This window comes from Poecilia latipinna, unplaced genomic scaffold, assembly GCF_001443285.1.
Source record: "Poecilia latipinna isolate Pla-1442-1.1 unplaced genomic scaffold, P_latipinna-1.0 Scaffold2181, whole genome shotgun sequence".
NCBI classification, from domain to species: Eukaryota; Metazoa; Chordata; class Actinopteri; order Cyprinodontiformes; family Poeciliidae; genus Poecilia; species Poecilia latipinna.
The window spans coordinates 76,547-89,697 of NW_015114797.1; the positions used below are offsets into that span (position 1 = coordinate 76,547).

At 46.2% G+C, this 13,151-nt stretch overlaps 1 protein-coding gene and 1 long non-coding RNA gene across 2 annotated transcripts in view; one reads left to right on the plus strand and one right to left on the minus strand.

Moving 5' to 3' along the window:
- Positions 1-1,423: 1,423 nt before the first annotated feature.
- LOC106936619 (uncharacterized) lies at positions 1,424-3,392 on the plus strand. The gene is made up of 2 exons (XR_001422174.1): positions 1,424-1,733; positions 2,272-3,392. It is a non-coding gene; the product is annotated as an uncharacterized LOC106936619 (long non-coding RNA).
- rspry1 (ring finger and SPRY domain containing 1) overlaps positions 2,561-13,151 on the minus strand; it is a 15,643-nt gene continuing 5,052 nt past the window's right edge. Inside the window, exons 2-15 of the mRNA XM_015017733.1 lie at positions 11,424-12,024; positions 9,925-9,977; positions 8,458-8,570; positions 7,984-8,110; positions 7,802-7,860; positions 7,568-7,634; positions 5,886-6,017; positions 5,675-5,790; positions 5,125-5,268; positions 4,946-5,057; positions 4,690-4,792; positions 4,131-4,283; positions 3,870-3,974; positions 2,561-3,789 (exon numbers count right to left, since the gene is read on the minus strand). Coding sequence (XP_014873219.1) covers positions 3,693-3,789; positions 3,870-3,974; positions 4,131-4,283; positions 4,690-4,792; positions 4,946-5,057; positions 5,125-5,268; positions 5,675-5,790; positions 5,886-6,017; positions 7,568-7,634; positions 7,802-7,860; positions 7,984-8,110; positions 8,458-8,570; positions 9,925-9,977; positions 11,424-11,809 — 1,767 coding nt within the window. The 5' untranslated portion in view covers positions 11,810-12,024 and the 3' untranslated portion in view covers positions 2,561-3,692. The remainder of the gene's footprint in view (positions 3,790-3,869; positions 3,975-4,130; positions 4,284-4,689; positions 4,793-4,945; positions 5,058-5,124; positions 5,269-5,674; positions 5,791-5,885; positions 6,018-7,567; positions 7,635-7,801; positions 7,861-7,983; positions 8,111-8,457; positions 8,571-9,924; positions 9,978-11,423; positions 12,025-13,151) is intronic.

Here is a 13,151-nt window from a genome sequence, read left to right on the forward strand (position 1 = left end):
TCAAAAGATCAGAGGATTAATCTGCACATCCTCTCCAAAGCCAGTATCAATGCTATGCTCAAACAAAACAAATGCAGGAAAAATGACCCAATTTCAACTACTTCATTATAAAACCCTTGAAGAAATTATAAGTCAATTAAGCTCCAGTTCCTGCGGTCTGGATGTCCTACCTACACATTTCTTTAAGAAAGTCCTGCCTGTCGTTGCTAATGATCTGATCCAAATAGTAACTCATCGCTCTCTTCAGGTGTTTTCCCCCAGGCTTTGAAAACAGCAGTTATCAAACCACTGATTAAAAAGAACAATCTGGACAAATCACTACTGCAGAATTACAGGCCGACCTCTGACCTCTGATTCATCAGCAAAGTTATTGAAAAAGCAGTTTTTAAACAATTAACTAACTTCCTAACAATAATGAATCGCTTTGACTCCTTCCAGTCTGGCTTTCGTGCTCACCACAGCACGGAGACGGCCTAGTCAAAGTGTTCAATGATATCCATATGAATACAGACTGTGGGAGAACCACAGTGCTGGTTCTGGTTCTGTTGGACTTCAGTGTTGATCAGGACATTTTACTGAATCGACTGGAGACTTGGGACGTACTCTCCGGTTCAGAACTCAACTGGTTTGAATCTTGCATAAAGAACAGGGATTACTTTGTTTCAATCGGAAACTTCTCATCAGAGAGGTCAAAGGTCACATGTGGGGAACCCCAAGGTTCAATCCTAGGACCCCTTCTTTTCAATATCTATATGCTCCCACTGGCTCATGTCATAACAGGAAATAAGATCAGCTACCATAACTATGATGTACAGCTCTATATTATGATGTCACCAGGTGACCTTTGACCCCATCCAGTCACTGAACAGATGCTTAGAACAGATAAATGTGAGGATGAGACAAAACTTTCTCCAGCTGAACAGAAACAAAACCGAAGTTATCTTTGGACCTAAAGAGGAGCGAACTAGAGTTACAGATCCAGAGCAGGGGTGGGCAACTCCAGGTCTGGAGGGCCGGTCTCCTGTAACTTTTATAGATCTAGAGCTATAGATCTAAAGTTACAGATCTAGAGTTAAGGTTCAAGGTTTTAGATCTAGAGTTATAGATCTAGAGTCAATGCACAGTTTCAGTTATTACAACTAAAACCAGCGATCAGCCCGAAACCTGGGAGTAGTGATGACCTCTGACCTGAACCTTCAGAGCCACATCAAGACAGTCACAAAGTCAGCCTTCTATCACCTGAAGAACATCTCCAGGATTAGAGGACTGATGTCTCAGCGTGATCCAAATAAACTCATCCATGCGTTTATCTTTAGCCGCATTGATTCCTGCAGCAGCGTCTTCACAGGTCTGTCCAACAAATCAGCTGCAGCTGATCCAGAAGCTGCTGTTCTGACTAGAACCAGGAAGATGGAGCACATAACACCAGATCTACAGTCCTACACCTGTAGCTCAGAGAACAGACTGTAAAATACTGTTAGTTTATAAATCACTGAATGATTTAGCACCACATTAAAGATCTACAGTTGTATCAACCTTCCAGACGCCTCAGATCTTCTGGTTCTGCTCTGCATCTCCAGAACCAGAACCAAACGAGCAGAAGAAGCATTCAGCGTCTATGTTTAACCCGCAATTAGTCAAGACTTTTATTTTTGTGGGTCCACTTCCTGTGTTGCCCCAAACTCTGCCAGCTTATTTAAAGCCTCCAGCGTGCAGTTTGAACTTCATCACCTGTTCCACTGTGGTTGTGTCTTGCTGCTGGTGTCTCCCTGGAAAATTCATCCAAATCTTTGCATCTGCTGATTTAATCCCTTGAATTGTTGGTGTTGGTTACCTGGACCGTCACCGGGACTACCACAGCTGACTGTGGTTTAGTACGCCCCACTCTCTTTCAGAAGGTCGGGTTCCCCCCGTTGGATCAGATCCCTATCTGGATCTGAAGATGGTGAACTAGAAGAACAAAGAACTTTGTGATTTTGGAATTAATTTATTCTAAGTCAATTTGTCTCTCATTGTGCATTTGTAATTGTCTGTTTTTATTAAAATCACCAATGTATACACCAAAACTCAAACCACTGCTTCCTGTCTTCATTCACACCTCAGGCTCCCTAAAAGGACTCTCTTCTGATGCTGCTTTTGTAGCCGCAGTTAGCTGCATCATCCATAACTGTTACATTTGCACCACAAATTTGGAACAAACTTCCAGAAAACTGTAAAACAGCTGAAACACTGACTTCCTTTAAGTCCAGACTAAAACCCACCTGCTTAGAGTTTATTTGAAACGTGATCAATTTAATGATGGCATCGACTTAATGTCACGTTTTAATTGTTGATTCTATGTTGCATGACTGTTTGTTTGATGTAAAGCACTTTGAAATGCCTTGCTGATGAAATGTGCTATACAAATAAAATTTGATTGGCTGATAAAAGGAGCCCAGACTCAGATCTGAGCAGAACCTGGGGGTTCTGTTTTGGCCCGGATTTCTGCCTTGAACTCGTTGCATCTCCTGAGGATCTGAGTTTTGCTGAAGCTGGAAAACCAGAGTCAGACAGACAGAGATCACATAAACATACATTTATTACAAATATCACAAATCATGAAACGATTTCTTAATAAATCACATCTTTGGGAACTCCGGATCATAATTCCTTTATAAACGTTTTAAATACAAGTCACAAATTAATCTTTACAATCCTGAACTTGGTTTCCAACCAGTCAGATTCTTCTTCTGCTCCACGCTAAGGTGCCGACTCGTCGTCTTCTCCCAGGGTTTCCATCAACTCTTCTGCATCTGCAGGATTTGTTTGAGGATTCACTGTTCAATTTCAAAACCTACTGAAGCGCTTTGTTTGGTTGTACAAACAACTTTTCCTGAAACACATTCTGCCATCCAAAAGTACATGAACCCGTTTGTGAAAGCCAGCTCAGTAAACCCAGAGACGACTCGGGGAGGAGGCCGTGTCCCTCGGCTTGGAGGAAACAAGGTGACTTGATGAAGCATCTTGACATGTTTCAGTTCCTATTAGTTGCTTCAGTTGAATCCGTTTCCAGATCCGATCTGATGAAACCCTGAAAGCTTCATGGAAACATTTCCAGCAGCTGAATCCATAAAGCAACAGCAGAAACGATTTCTGGAGAGAACCGAAACCCTGACGCTCAGACCAGCCAGCGGCGGCGCTGTTCTACAGAGGAGGGTTGAATGTGGGCAAAATCCCAGAAGCTTGAGGAGTTCTCAGAGTTTCCTTTCCTAGCTGCAGGACAAACTGAATTTGGAATATAAATGATAATCTTAAAATTCATCAGCGGCAGAATGTGGCATAAAGCCAAACAAAGAGTTTTTGGGCCGTTCATAAAGACAGAAGCTGTGTAGGAAATATTAAATGCTACCTTTAGAGAACTATAATTAGCATATTGATGGAATCAACGTGTCTGTACCTCAGATTTAATACTGCAGCCTGCAGACGGCTTAAACACAAGCAGACGCCGTGCAGGCCGACTGCAGCGTCTGCAGCTGCAGGAGGGATCCTCAGGTCTCTGAGGACTGCCTCAACAAGGCTCTGGTTCTGTCAGGATCCGCTCCGGATCAGAACACCAAGAGGAGACTCCTCCCCTCCTCTTCCTCAGGGAAACACGGCGCCATCTTCATCAGGACGGAGGAAGAGGAGCAGGAGGAGGAAGAGCATAAAGTTGGTCAGGAGACGTGAGCGATGAGTCTGACTCGGGTCTGGATCTCCTGGCGGCACAGCGGACACGTCTCCAGCTGTAAGGCACAGTCCATGCACATCCCACTGCCGGGAGGGGGAGAGCGTCAGTGATGCAGCCGCTGCGTCCGCAGCAGCCGCTGCCGGCCTCAGGTCTGCAGTCTTACCCGTGTCCACAGGGCCGCAGCTCCGTGTCCGCCATGACGTCGCAGCACAGCGTGCAGCAGTTGTCCCTGATGCTGACCTGCTTCAGTAAGGCCAGACGCCGATGTCTGGGGAACAAAATGACCGATCATCACCGTTTCCATGACAACAGGATGAACAGACGGACGCAAGCATTATTAGTCAACCAGGAACACAGAGCGGCTCAAGCCGCAGCGGCCACAGGATGGGGGTCAGAGGTCACTCCCTGGTGCAGCAGGGCTCACCTTGGCAGGATGATCTTCTCGGTGGGCTTGAGAGAGGCGAAGTCGTTGAAGGTGCTGAACTTGACAGAAGGCGGATGGCGGAACGGCTTGGCCCCGAAGTTAAACTCACACTGCTGGTAGGACATGAAGCTGGCGGCGGCGAAGAAACCCGACCTGCAGGAGAACCACAGGAAATGAGTCGGACCAGAGGAACCAGCACCGACTAACTGGTTCATCCCACCGCTGGACCCTCAGCACAAAGGAAACATTAACAACCTAAAAGCATGAAGATAAATACGACCGAACAGAAAAATGAATCATTCCAAGACGTTTAGAGCAGCAGATCCACTTCAGAATTTACTAGTTGATCTGTGATCAACAGATTGATTAGTTATGCCTCACAGGATGATTATGTTTCTGTAAATGAGTCTGATTACTTAAATATAAGTGAGCACTCCAAACCTGAGAGAAGGCTTCATTACAGTACATTTTAATCAGAAATGTTTAATGGTCTCTGTTGATGTTTTTGCTCAAAGCATTACTTCCTGTGTGCGATGAGGGAAGCAGCGCTGAAACTTACGTGGCTGAGGAGAAGACTTGTTTCTCTGGCGGCAGCTGGTGTCCATTAAGATAGAAGATCATCTGCTTTTTGTTCAGATCTAACAGGAAGCCGATGGCGTCTCCTGCAGCAGACAATTCACAAAACGATTTCACTGTTTTCACTCAAAGCGAGCCCAGTTAGCGGCCGAGTGCTGAGATCAACCCAGCCATCAGCTGGTATGTTCTTTGGTTGGTGACAATCAGACAGTTGAGGAAACGCTAAACGTGAGGCTCACCCTCCTTCCAGCAGGGATGAGAATGAGGTTTACTGCGAGCGTTGTACCAGATGAGCTGCCTGCAGCCATCATAAGCACATGAATATTCATCGTCTCCGATGCCGTAGCCTTCCTGTGGGAGCAAAGCGCCGTTAAACAGAGCAACGCAGGCCGAGGCGCAGCACAGATCTGCTACCTACATGGTTGAGGAACTTGCTGTCTTTGGTGGCCCATCCGATCTGCATCACCCCCGATGTGACGACGGTCACCTCATAGTACCAAACGCCCGAATCCACGCAGAACGTACAGCGCACGCTCTCAAAGGACGAGGCGTCGCACCGCGCCTGAAAAACGTCACGACACAGGAAAACCTTCAGCTGATGACCAACCTCTGCAGACCAGAGGCCTCAATCTGCATAAACGCCTCAGTAGCAGCTTCACAATGCTCGGCTAGCGAGCCGAAACCGCTGAGACAGACCTGCAGCCTGAGAGACCTGCTGCTGACACGCTTGATTCACAATCCACCCAACATCAGCATGTGCAAAATATGCAACACTGCAGCCAATCAGCTGCCGTTTCACATCAGTACTGCTGGGATCCAACCTCACACAGGCCCTGACCTCAGCTGACCTTTGGTGGCAGTAAGACTTTCTCTGTCCTTCATGTCCTCAGCTACCCGAGATCAGCCAGAGGTTAACTAGAGGTCAGCATCCAGAAATCCCGTCTCCACTCTAATGAACCCAGACTGACCTCCAATCCAGTCGGGGAAATCTTGAGGTACTCGCTGACGTCGTTGCTGTTCAGCATGGCGTTGATGCTGCTCAGGTTCACCTTCTCATAGGTGAACTGACGGCCATCCTTCAGGACTGAACACAGGAGAAACACGTCACTCCGCAGAGTCTACTTTAGAGTCTAGTTTCTGATCCCGGTCCGGTCCGGTCCGCGCCACAGTTTTACTCACACAGGTTGTCCAGGCTCCACTGTGAGCAGAAGCCGACCTGCCTCTTCAGGTAGTCCTGGTGGTCTGCCCACGACTCCAGGACAGCGAGTCGATCGCTGATGGACGACTCTGACACAGTCAGCTTGTTCTCACCTGAAACAAGATGATGAAACTAATTTAATAAAAACCAAAAAACTTCTTATTCCAGCAAATGTTTTCACCGTAAAACAAACACATTTTTCTGAATGAATTAAATGACGACGTTTTTAAAGTTCAGTTTGGTCAACGAGACGTCATAAAAACATTAAATCAAAGTTTGAGCCAAACGGAGCAAAAGGTTCTGACCATATATGGAAAATGACGCTGCTGGACGAGAAACGCTGCGATGGGCAGCGAGGTCCAGGGAGGATTTTCTTATCTTGTTGCTTTATTCTTGAAAATGTCTCAACGTGTTGTGAAGGAACATTAAAGAACAGGGAATGTTTTTTAATGTTCATGAACAATAAGGAAAGTACTGAACCCGGAGTGTGGATGAAAACTGCAGCACAGCATCACCTCAGCTCATTCTAGGCTGAAAACAAACATGGACGCCTGGAGAAAACCAGACGACTGAACAGACGTGTTATCAACTAGGGCTGTTGTAAACGAATATTTTAGTAATCGAGTAATCTATCGATTATTCTTACACGATTAATTCAGTAACCGGATAAATACATTTAGAAAATGAAATATTGGTAAATCTAACATAACAGCAGCGTTACTATCAGATATCAATATCAGTCAAATTTTTGACATTTGAGCTTCCCTAACAGTTACTTTTCTGTAGTTTAGAAACTAACCTGTAACAAGAACAGCTCACTTTTTAAGTTAACCAGAAGAAAAGTTACACAAAGATCTGAAATTATATCCAATGTAATAATAAAGAGCCAGGCTCACAGATACGCTGATAAAAATGATCCAGCTTTTAGTTTCTGTTCATCTTCAGTGAGTTTAACAGATGAACTCTCACCTTGGCCTAAACCTGCCAAGCTTTGGGTTTGACAATACGGGAAATGTCTCCTGGATTGGGGGGATGGGGTTGGAGGGCAGGCGAAGTAAGACCGGGGGAGCAAAACGGGATATTTACGGCTCCTCCGTTCGTCACTCAGAAACTCATCTACCAGCCATGTGAAATTTATTGCGCGGTTCGTCCTAAAGCTGCTCTTACACGGTCAGCATCAGCCGCCCGCCGTGTTCAGTCTCTACCTGTAGAAATCCTCCTCAGCTTCTTCCCGCCGTTCGCTTCCAGCTCCGGAGCAGAAAGGCTGCCGGACTCCCGGCGTCGCTCCGGTCATCTTAAGGATGTTTATTGGTTCCCCGAAAACGATGAAAACCCGGAATTATCATTAATCAATAAAATCCCCGCGGGCCGAACTTGAAGATTGGACGTTATGATGCTAACACTTAGCTTTCGTCAACAACTCAGAGGCGGAAGTCAGAGCTCTGCGCAACGCAAATAATGTTCCGGCCGGAACACGGCGCGCTAAATGATAAAACATAAATTAAGGAAGCTTCGAGGCAGGAAAATTTTAATCTAGGAATTTTAATAATCGAGGTACTCGAATCATCCGAGGAATCATTTCAGCCCTACTATCAAGATTAAAATCCTCTGCATGAACTGCTTCTCTGCTGGATCAGATCGGGGATGAGTCGGCTCCACCTACTGGTCTGGGAGAACTTCTCCAGGGCGATGAGAGCGAACAGCATGACAGTCGGGTGGGAGTCGGCGCTCTGCATGGAGACACAACCAGTCAGCAACGTTCCCCTCAAACATTCAACAGTCTGACCATATTCACTTATTATTGGATGGAGTGATGTCCCAACTGGTCCTGCTTGATTACCCAGCATGCAGTGGGACTAACCATGCATGACCTCTGACCCAGAAACAGAGCGCTCACCAGGCTCTCCAGAAGGTACTCCAGGGTTCCAGGACTCAACAACCCAATGCTGGCTGGTCCTGGAGGAGGAAAGCAGCTGGGTAACTGGAGTAATAATGAAGCGTTACCAACAGCATATAAGGTCAAAGTTCAGCAGCGCTCAAACTCCCCTGGGTGCAGGAAGCCGGGCTATCTGACCGTACCTGCTAGCTTCTCAGCCAGGCAGCCCAGGACGGCTGTGGTGTTTCTGTGCTTAGCCGGGTTCAGAGCGTCCTGCTGGGCCACCGTAGCGCTCAGACTCAACATGTCCGACAGTTTCTGCAGAGCGTCCTGGAAGGAAAACAGCCGTTGATCTACAAACGTCACATGACGCCAAATAACACCTCACAGCAACACAAAACGGCACAAAACATACACAGATTGTCACATAACGCCACAAAAGACCACACAGTGCCACATAATGCCACAAGTTTTGTGGCGCAACATAACAGCACCACTCAGATGATCATGACTCAAACGTTTCAGCAGCAGTGACTCATTCTCCAACACAGCTCATGTACTTAAACAGTAAATGAAACAGAAAGTCAAAGGCAGGTTGGAAAATGAAGACAGGCATCTTCCTGATTATTGTTGATGCCTGGAACAGCCTGGGATGCAGATTACTCCAGATTCCACACCTTGGTTGGAAGAGGACACTCATCCAGGAGGAGGGTGATGACTGCAGGACCGAGCGGATCGTCCAATGGGATCACTCGAATCAGAGACTGGACCACCTCCAGCCAACCGTCGTCTGGGAGAAAACAGTCAGCAGTGAAATCATTAATAAAGAAGGGAATAAACTGCATAATAACCAGATTTTAACTCAAAACCTCTTTAAATGTGTTCATGAACACAGCTGGTCAAGACACCAACAATAAAAAGTTCCAGTTTATTAAATTAACATGTTCTAATTTCTCATCTGCTGCTTTAGTTTCCCATGAAATTTCATGAGTAATTTGTCCTTGTTCTTGATTACAATGAACATAATAGATCCTGAAAACAGGCATTTCCTCTTCATTAAGGCATAAATTACTTCCCACCTCATTTGCGATGGGGGTTAGGGTGCAGGCCACACACCAAAACAAACTTCATCCCGGTGGTTTTATTGTGTTACTGACTGCAGTGACGTTAGTTTCGAATTGGATATTGGATATTCCAATATCCGCCGAACAAGCGGCGTTTATCTCAAGGATGATCCGATTTATGAACGCTAATTTCGGCCAGCCGATCTCCTGCTCCCTCCTTAGCGCTTCACTCCTGTCAAACAAATGTTAATAAATGCCTTGTGACCAACTGATACCAAAAAGTGGTAATTCATGCCTTTACATGAGACACACAGCCCTCTATTAAAATGCCAAGTCATATTCAATATTTTAAATAATTACGCCCCACAACGTCTGACGCAGTGACGTTGGTTCCAAAGCTCTACTGGCCAATAGCAGAGGAGCTGGCATAGAAGGCAGCTCTCCTCATTAACATAACGATGCACACGGAAAAGTAAAAACGGGAGAGGAGGCCATGACAAAAGAACGAGGCCTTGTATAAGGAAAAGACTAAACAAAATATTTGCTTTTCGGCACCGGAGGAACACAGACCGGCACCATGGACAGAACCTCCAGCCGCACAGCTCCGAGGAAAACTCAGCAAATATAAGCCAACTACTAAATCCATTTGCATGTAGAGACAGAGATTAATGACATTAAAATGAGGTGGAACCCAACAGGAAGGGAGCTGCTGCTGAACGTTCATCCGTCTCCTCAGGTCGAGTCGACCCAAACTTCCACCCAACAAACGCTGTAGAGATTCCCACAGTTAAAGGAAAACTATCTCATAATCCTGCTGGATTACTGACATCTAATGCAGTTCACGCAGACATTAGACAGGGGAACAAATGAAAAGTCTGGATCAGGTCAGACAGAACGAGGAAGATTCTAGGCGAGGCAGCAGACATGTTTCAGTCCAGAGAGGATCTGCTGAGATCCAGGAACCAATCAAATACCTAAACCAGCTTTTATCTGAACAATATGATCAGGACCAAGTCAGCATCTGATGACGGCGTGTCACAGATCAGGATGGAAGCTCATGTGTTGCTGTAAGCGACTTACCGGTCTCCGCCATCTCATGCAGCGTGATCATGGAATAAGGAGGCTCCTGGTCACTGAAAGACACAAAACATGTCATCACAGGTGAACAACCTGCACTTCACCCGAATTAACTGCAGGAAATCTATCCAACTTTTAATAGAGGTAACCTCAGTGCCTGTAACTAATCACAATTGATCAAAAACTATATAATCGACTAAATCAGCAGCAATTTGAATTAAAACCCCCTTTTTGCTGCTAAATTATTGAATCAATGTCAACTTGAGCTCAGCAACAAAAATATCTGTAGTTTTTAATCTTCAGGTTCTTCATCATATTGGAGCAAAATTGGTTTTCTATCCGTTCATCTTTCCAGAGTTTCTCTGATCGTTCATGGATCTTTAGAAATCTGGACTGTGGACACTAACATTAGCATTAGCTGCTACATGCTAGCATTGAGATGCTATTTCATGCTAGCATAGCTTCTGACAGGCTTACTCCTTTTAGCACAATTTGAACAGAAGAGCAGTCTTTTCCATCGTCCAATCAGATCATTCAGAAGCAGCAATGAAGCAAGAGGAGTCGCTGCTGCGAGAGGATGTAGCTCGTCCGTCACATTTATGGTTCTGGCTCTGGGCTTTTGTATGTAAAAATAAAAGATTAATTGCGTTAAACATTTTAATATGTCTGTAATTTATAAATGGAAATGAACATGTTGAAATCCCACCCTAGGATATAATAGTAATGTGTGTTTTATGAACGGCTTTGGAGCTAAAAGCCTGACGGAGCATTAGCATAATAAGCCTAGGTTCCAGTGAACCAAACAGAAGACAGACAAGAGTCGGTGCTGCTGGATCGGACCCATAACGCTCTGCTCTGGTTAGGCGACGCTTTCTGCTGATGCTGACTGGAAACTGCTCAAACAGCCCACAGCTGAACTGGGCTGAACTGGTCCAACTCTGCTGGGAAAGGAGAACATCCAGCTGAGATAAAAAAAACATCAGAGGTGAAAGGCACAACGGGAGGTTAGATGCCTGAACAGCAGCGCTTAAAAAGTTCCAGAGGTATTAAAATGCAGCACCTTAACAGAAACTATGAACTGTGACCAACACCTGGTCACAGTTCAACCAGAACCTTCTAACCCATCTGGGGTCAGTGAGCCTCAGGAGGTCTGTTACCATGCGAGGAAAAGCAGGAAAACATTTCCCTCCCTGCTCTTCTTCAGCATCTCAGTTGCTAAGCAACAGATCAGAACCAGTACAGTCCCACTGCGAACACATTACGCCACCACAAACCAGGAAGCTCCTGCTAACGCCGCACTGCAGACCTGCAGGTTTAACACGGTGAGAGCTTCTGAGGCAGGAAATGAACCAAACAGTAAGAGAACCAAGATGGAGAATCACAGAACCACCTTAAGAGGGGAACCGCCCGACCTCAAGGGGGGAACCGACCTTCTTGACCTGCAGGTGCCTGGTTCCTTCCAGCTCACCTGATTGTACCCGCCTTCCTGTCTCCAGACTTACTTGTCCACCAGCGTCCTGATGACAGCCAGCGTATCCAGCACCAGCCCGTCCACGTTCTGCTTCTTCCGCCTGGGCTCGTGCGGGCCGCGGCCTCGGCGTGGTGGCCGAACCGGATCTCTGGGCCGGCTGCTTCTGTCAGCAGAGTCAGCTCCAACGGCGGCGCCGTGGTCGACCCGGCGGGCCTGACCTCGGGTGGATCTGGAGGCCGAGTCGTGGCGGTGGTCTTCTAGGTCGCTGTCCTCTCTGCACACACAGCTGTTGCCCATGGCACCGAGGCGGGCGGCGGCGAGAGTCTCCCGGGCCGGGGACGCCGAAGGGGAGAGGAGCAGCAGCAGCTGGGCAAGGCTCCTACAGGCACAGAAAGTGATCCAGGCAGCTACTATCATATCATTTGTAGAGCCGCAGTTTGGGGCTCCTCGTTTCAGTGGGCTGGGTCGGGTCAGCAGTGCCGCTCATTCTGTTGCCTAGAGGACATCGGTCGGGTTCAACAAGACATGGCCGATTAGACGGAACGCCAGGGGGCGGAGCCTGAAGCGACACGAGCTGTGGACATCACTGAGGGCACCAGGTTCAGGAGGACAGCTTCATCTGGATCTCTGAGCTGCAGAGATAAGAACCAATCAGAGCAGGAGAAACTCTAGACATTCATTTCATTGTAACAACAAGAAACATGAGAAACTACTGGCAAAAAGTGCAGCTGATCTTTAAAGCTCTGTATAGAAACTGCATCAGTTTGCTTTGTAAATATATTTGTTCTTCATATTATCAATGAGCTGAATCCTAATCCAATTCAAACCCTTTCAGAACATCCAGTTGAGTTGTTAGCATGAGAATGTCATACAGCAACTGTGTTTAGTCAGAGACTTCTCCTGATTCACTGCAAGACTGACTGCTACTGGAGCTCTTTCCTGCCCTCTGTCTTAAGATACTTGGAAGACATGAGTTATTAAACATCTAATTTCTCTTTGGGATGCAGAGAGTAGCTTTTAACTGAAACATTTTGAAAATTATAAAATAATACTTCTAAAAGTGCAACGAAAAATAGACTTATATTCAAGTTCTGTAAGGATCTTCTAGAACAGCGTTTCTCAAAGTGGGCGCTACTGCCCCCCGGGGGGCGTTCAGAGGACAGCAGGGGGCGCTGGCGGACATTTTTACAAAAGTGGAGCGCTGAAATTCCTTTGGGGGGCGTGTGGTCAAAGGTAAATTTTACTTCTTAAATGCACAACAATACCAGTTTAGACTTTAAGCAACTTGCTAAAAGTGCATTGTGTAACATTAAATCATGCAGCTCTCCTTCTATTTAGCTTTGTAGCTTTTGGTGCAGCTTCGTTCTCCTGCTACTGGTAGCTTCACTGCATCAGTTCAGCGTTAAACCAGCTCAGGGGCGCAACTACATATTATTCAGGTGGATGCTCCTGACCCCGACAAACGTCAGTCTGCTTTTCTCCATCGATATGCGCTGCCCGACCGCTCCATGCCTTAGGGGAAAAAAAAAAAAAAAAAAAAGACGAAACGGGATAACCAGGATCAGAGAATCCGGCGGTGAATAGTGAAAAATCAATACGAGTGGCAAATCAGGTGAAACACATGATGATTAAGCGGCGCAGCAGGTGATGAGTGAAGATTACTGATGGTGAGCGTCAATAAAAACGACAAATTAATCTAGCAACAGCAAAGAAACTAAAGAGAACATAACAATAAACCAAGAGAGGACAATACTAATCA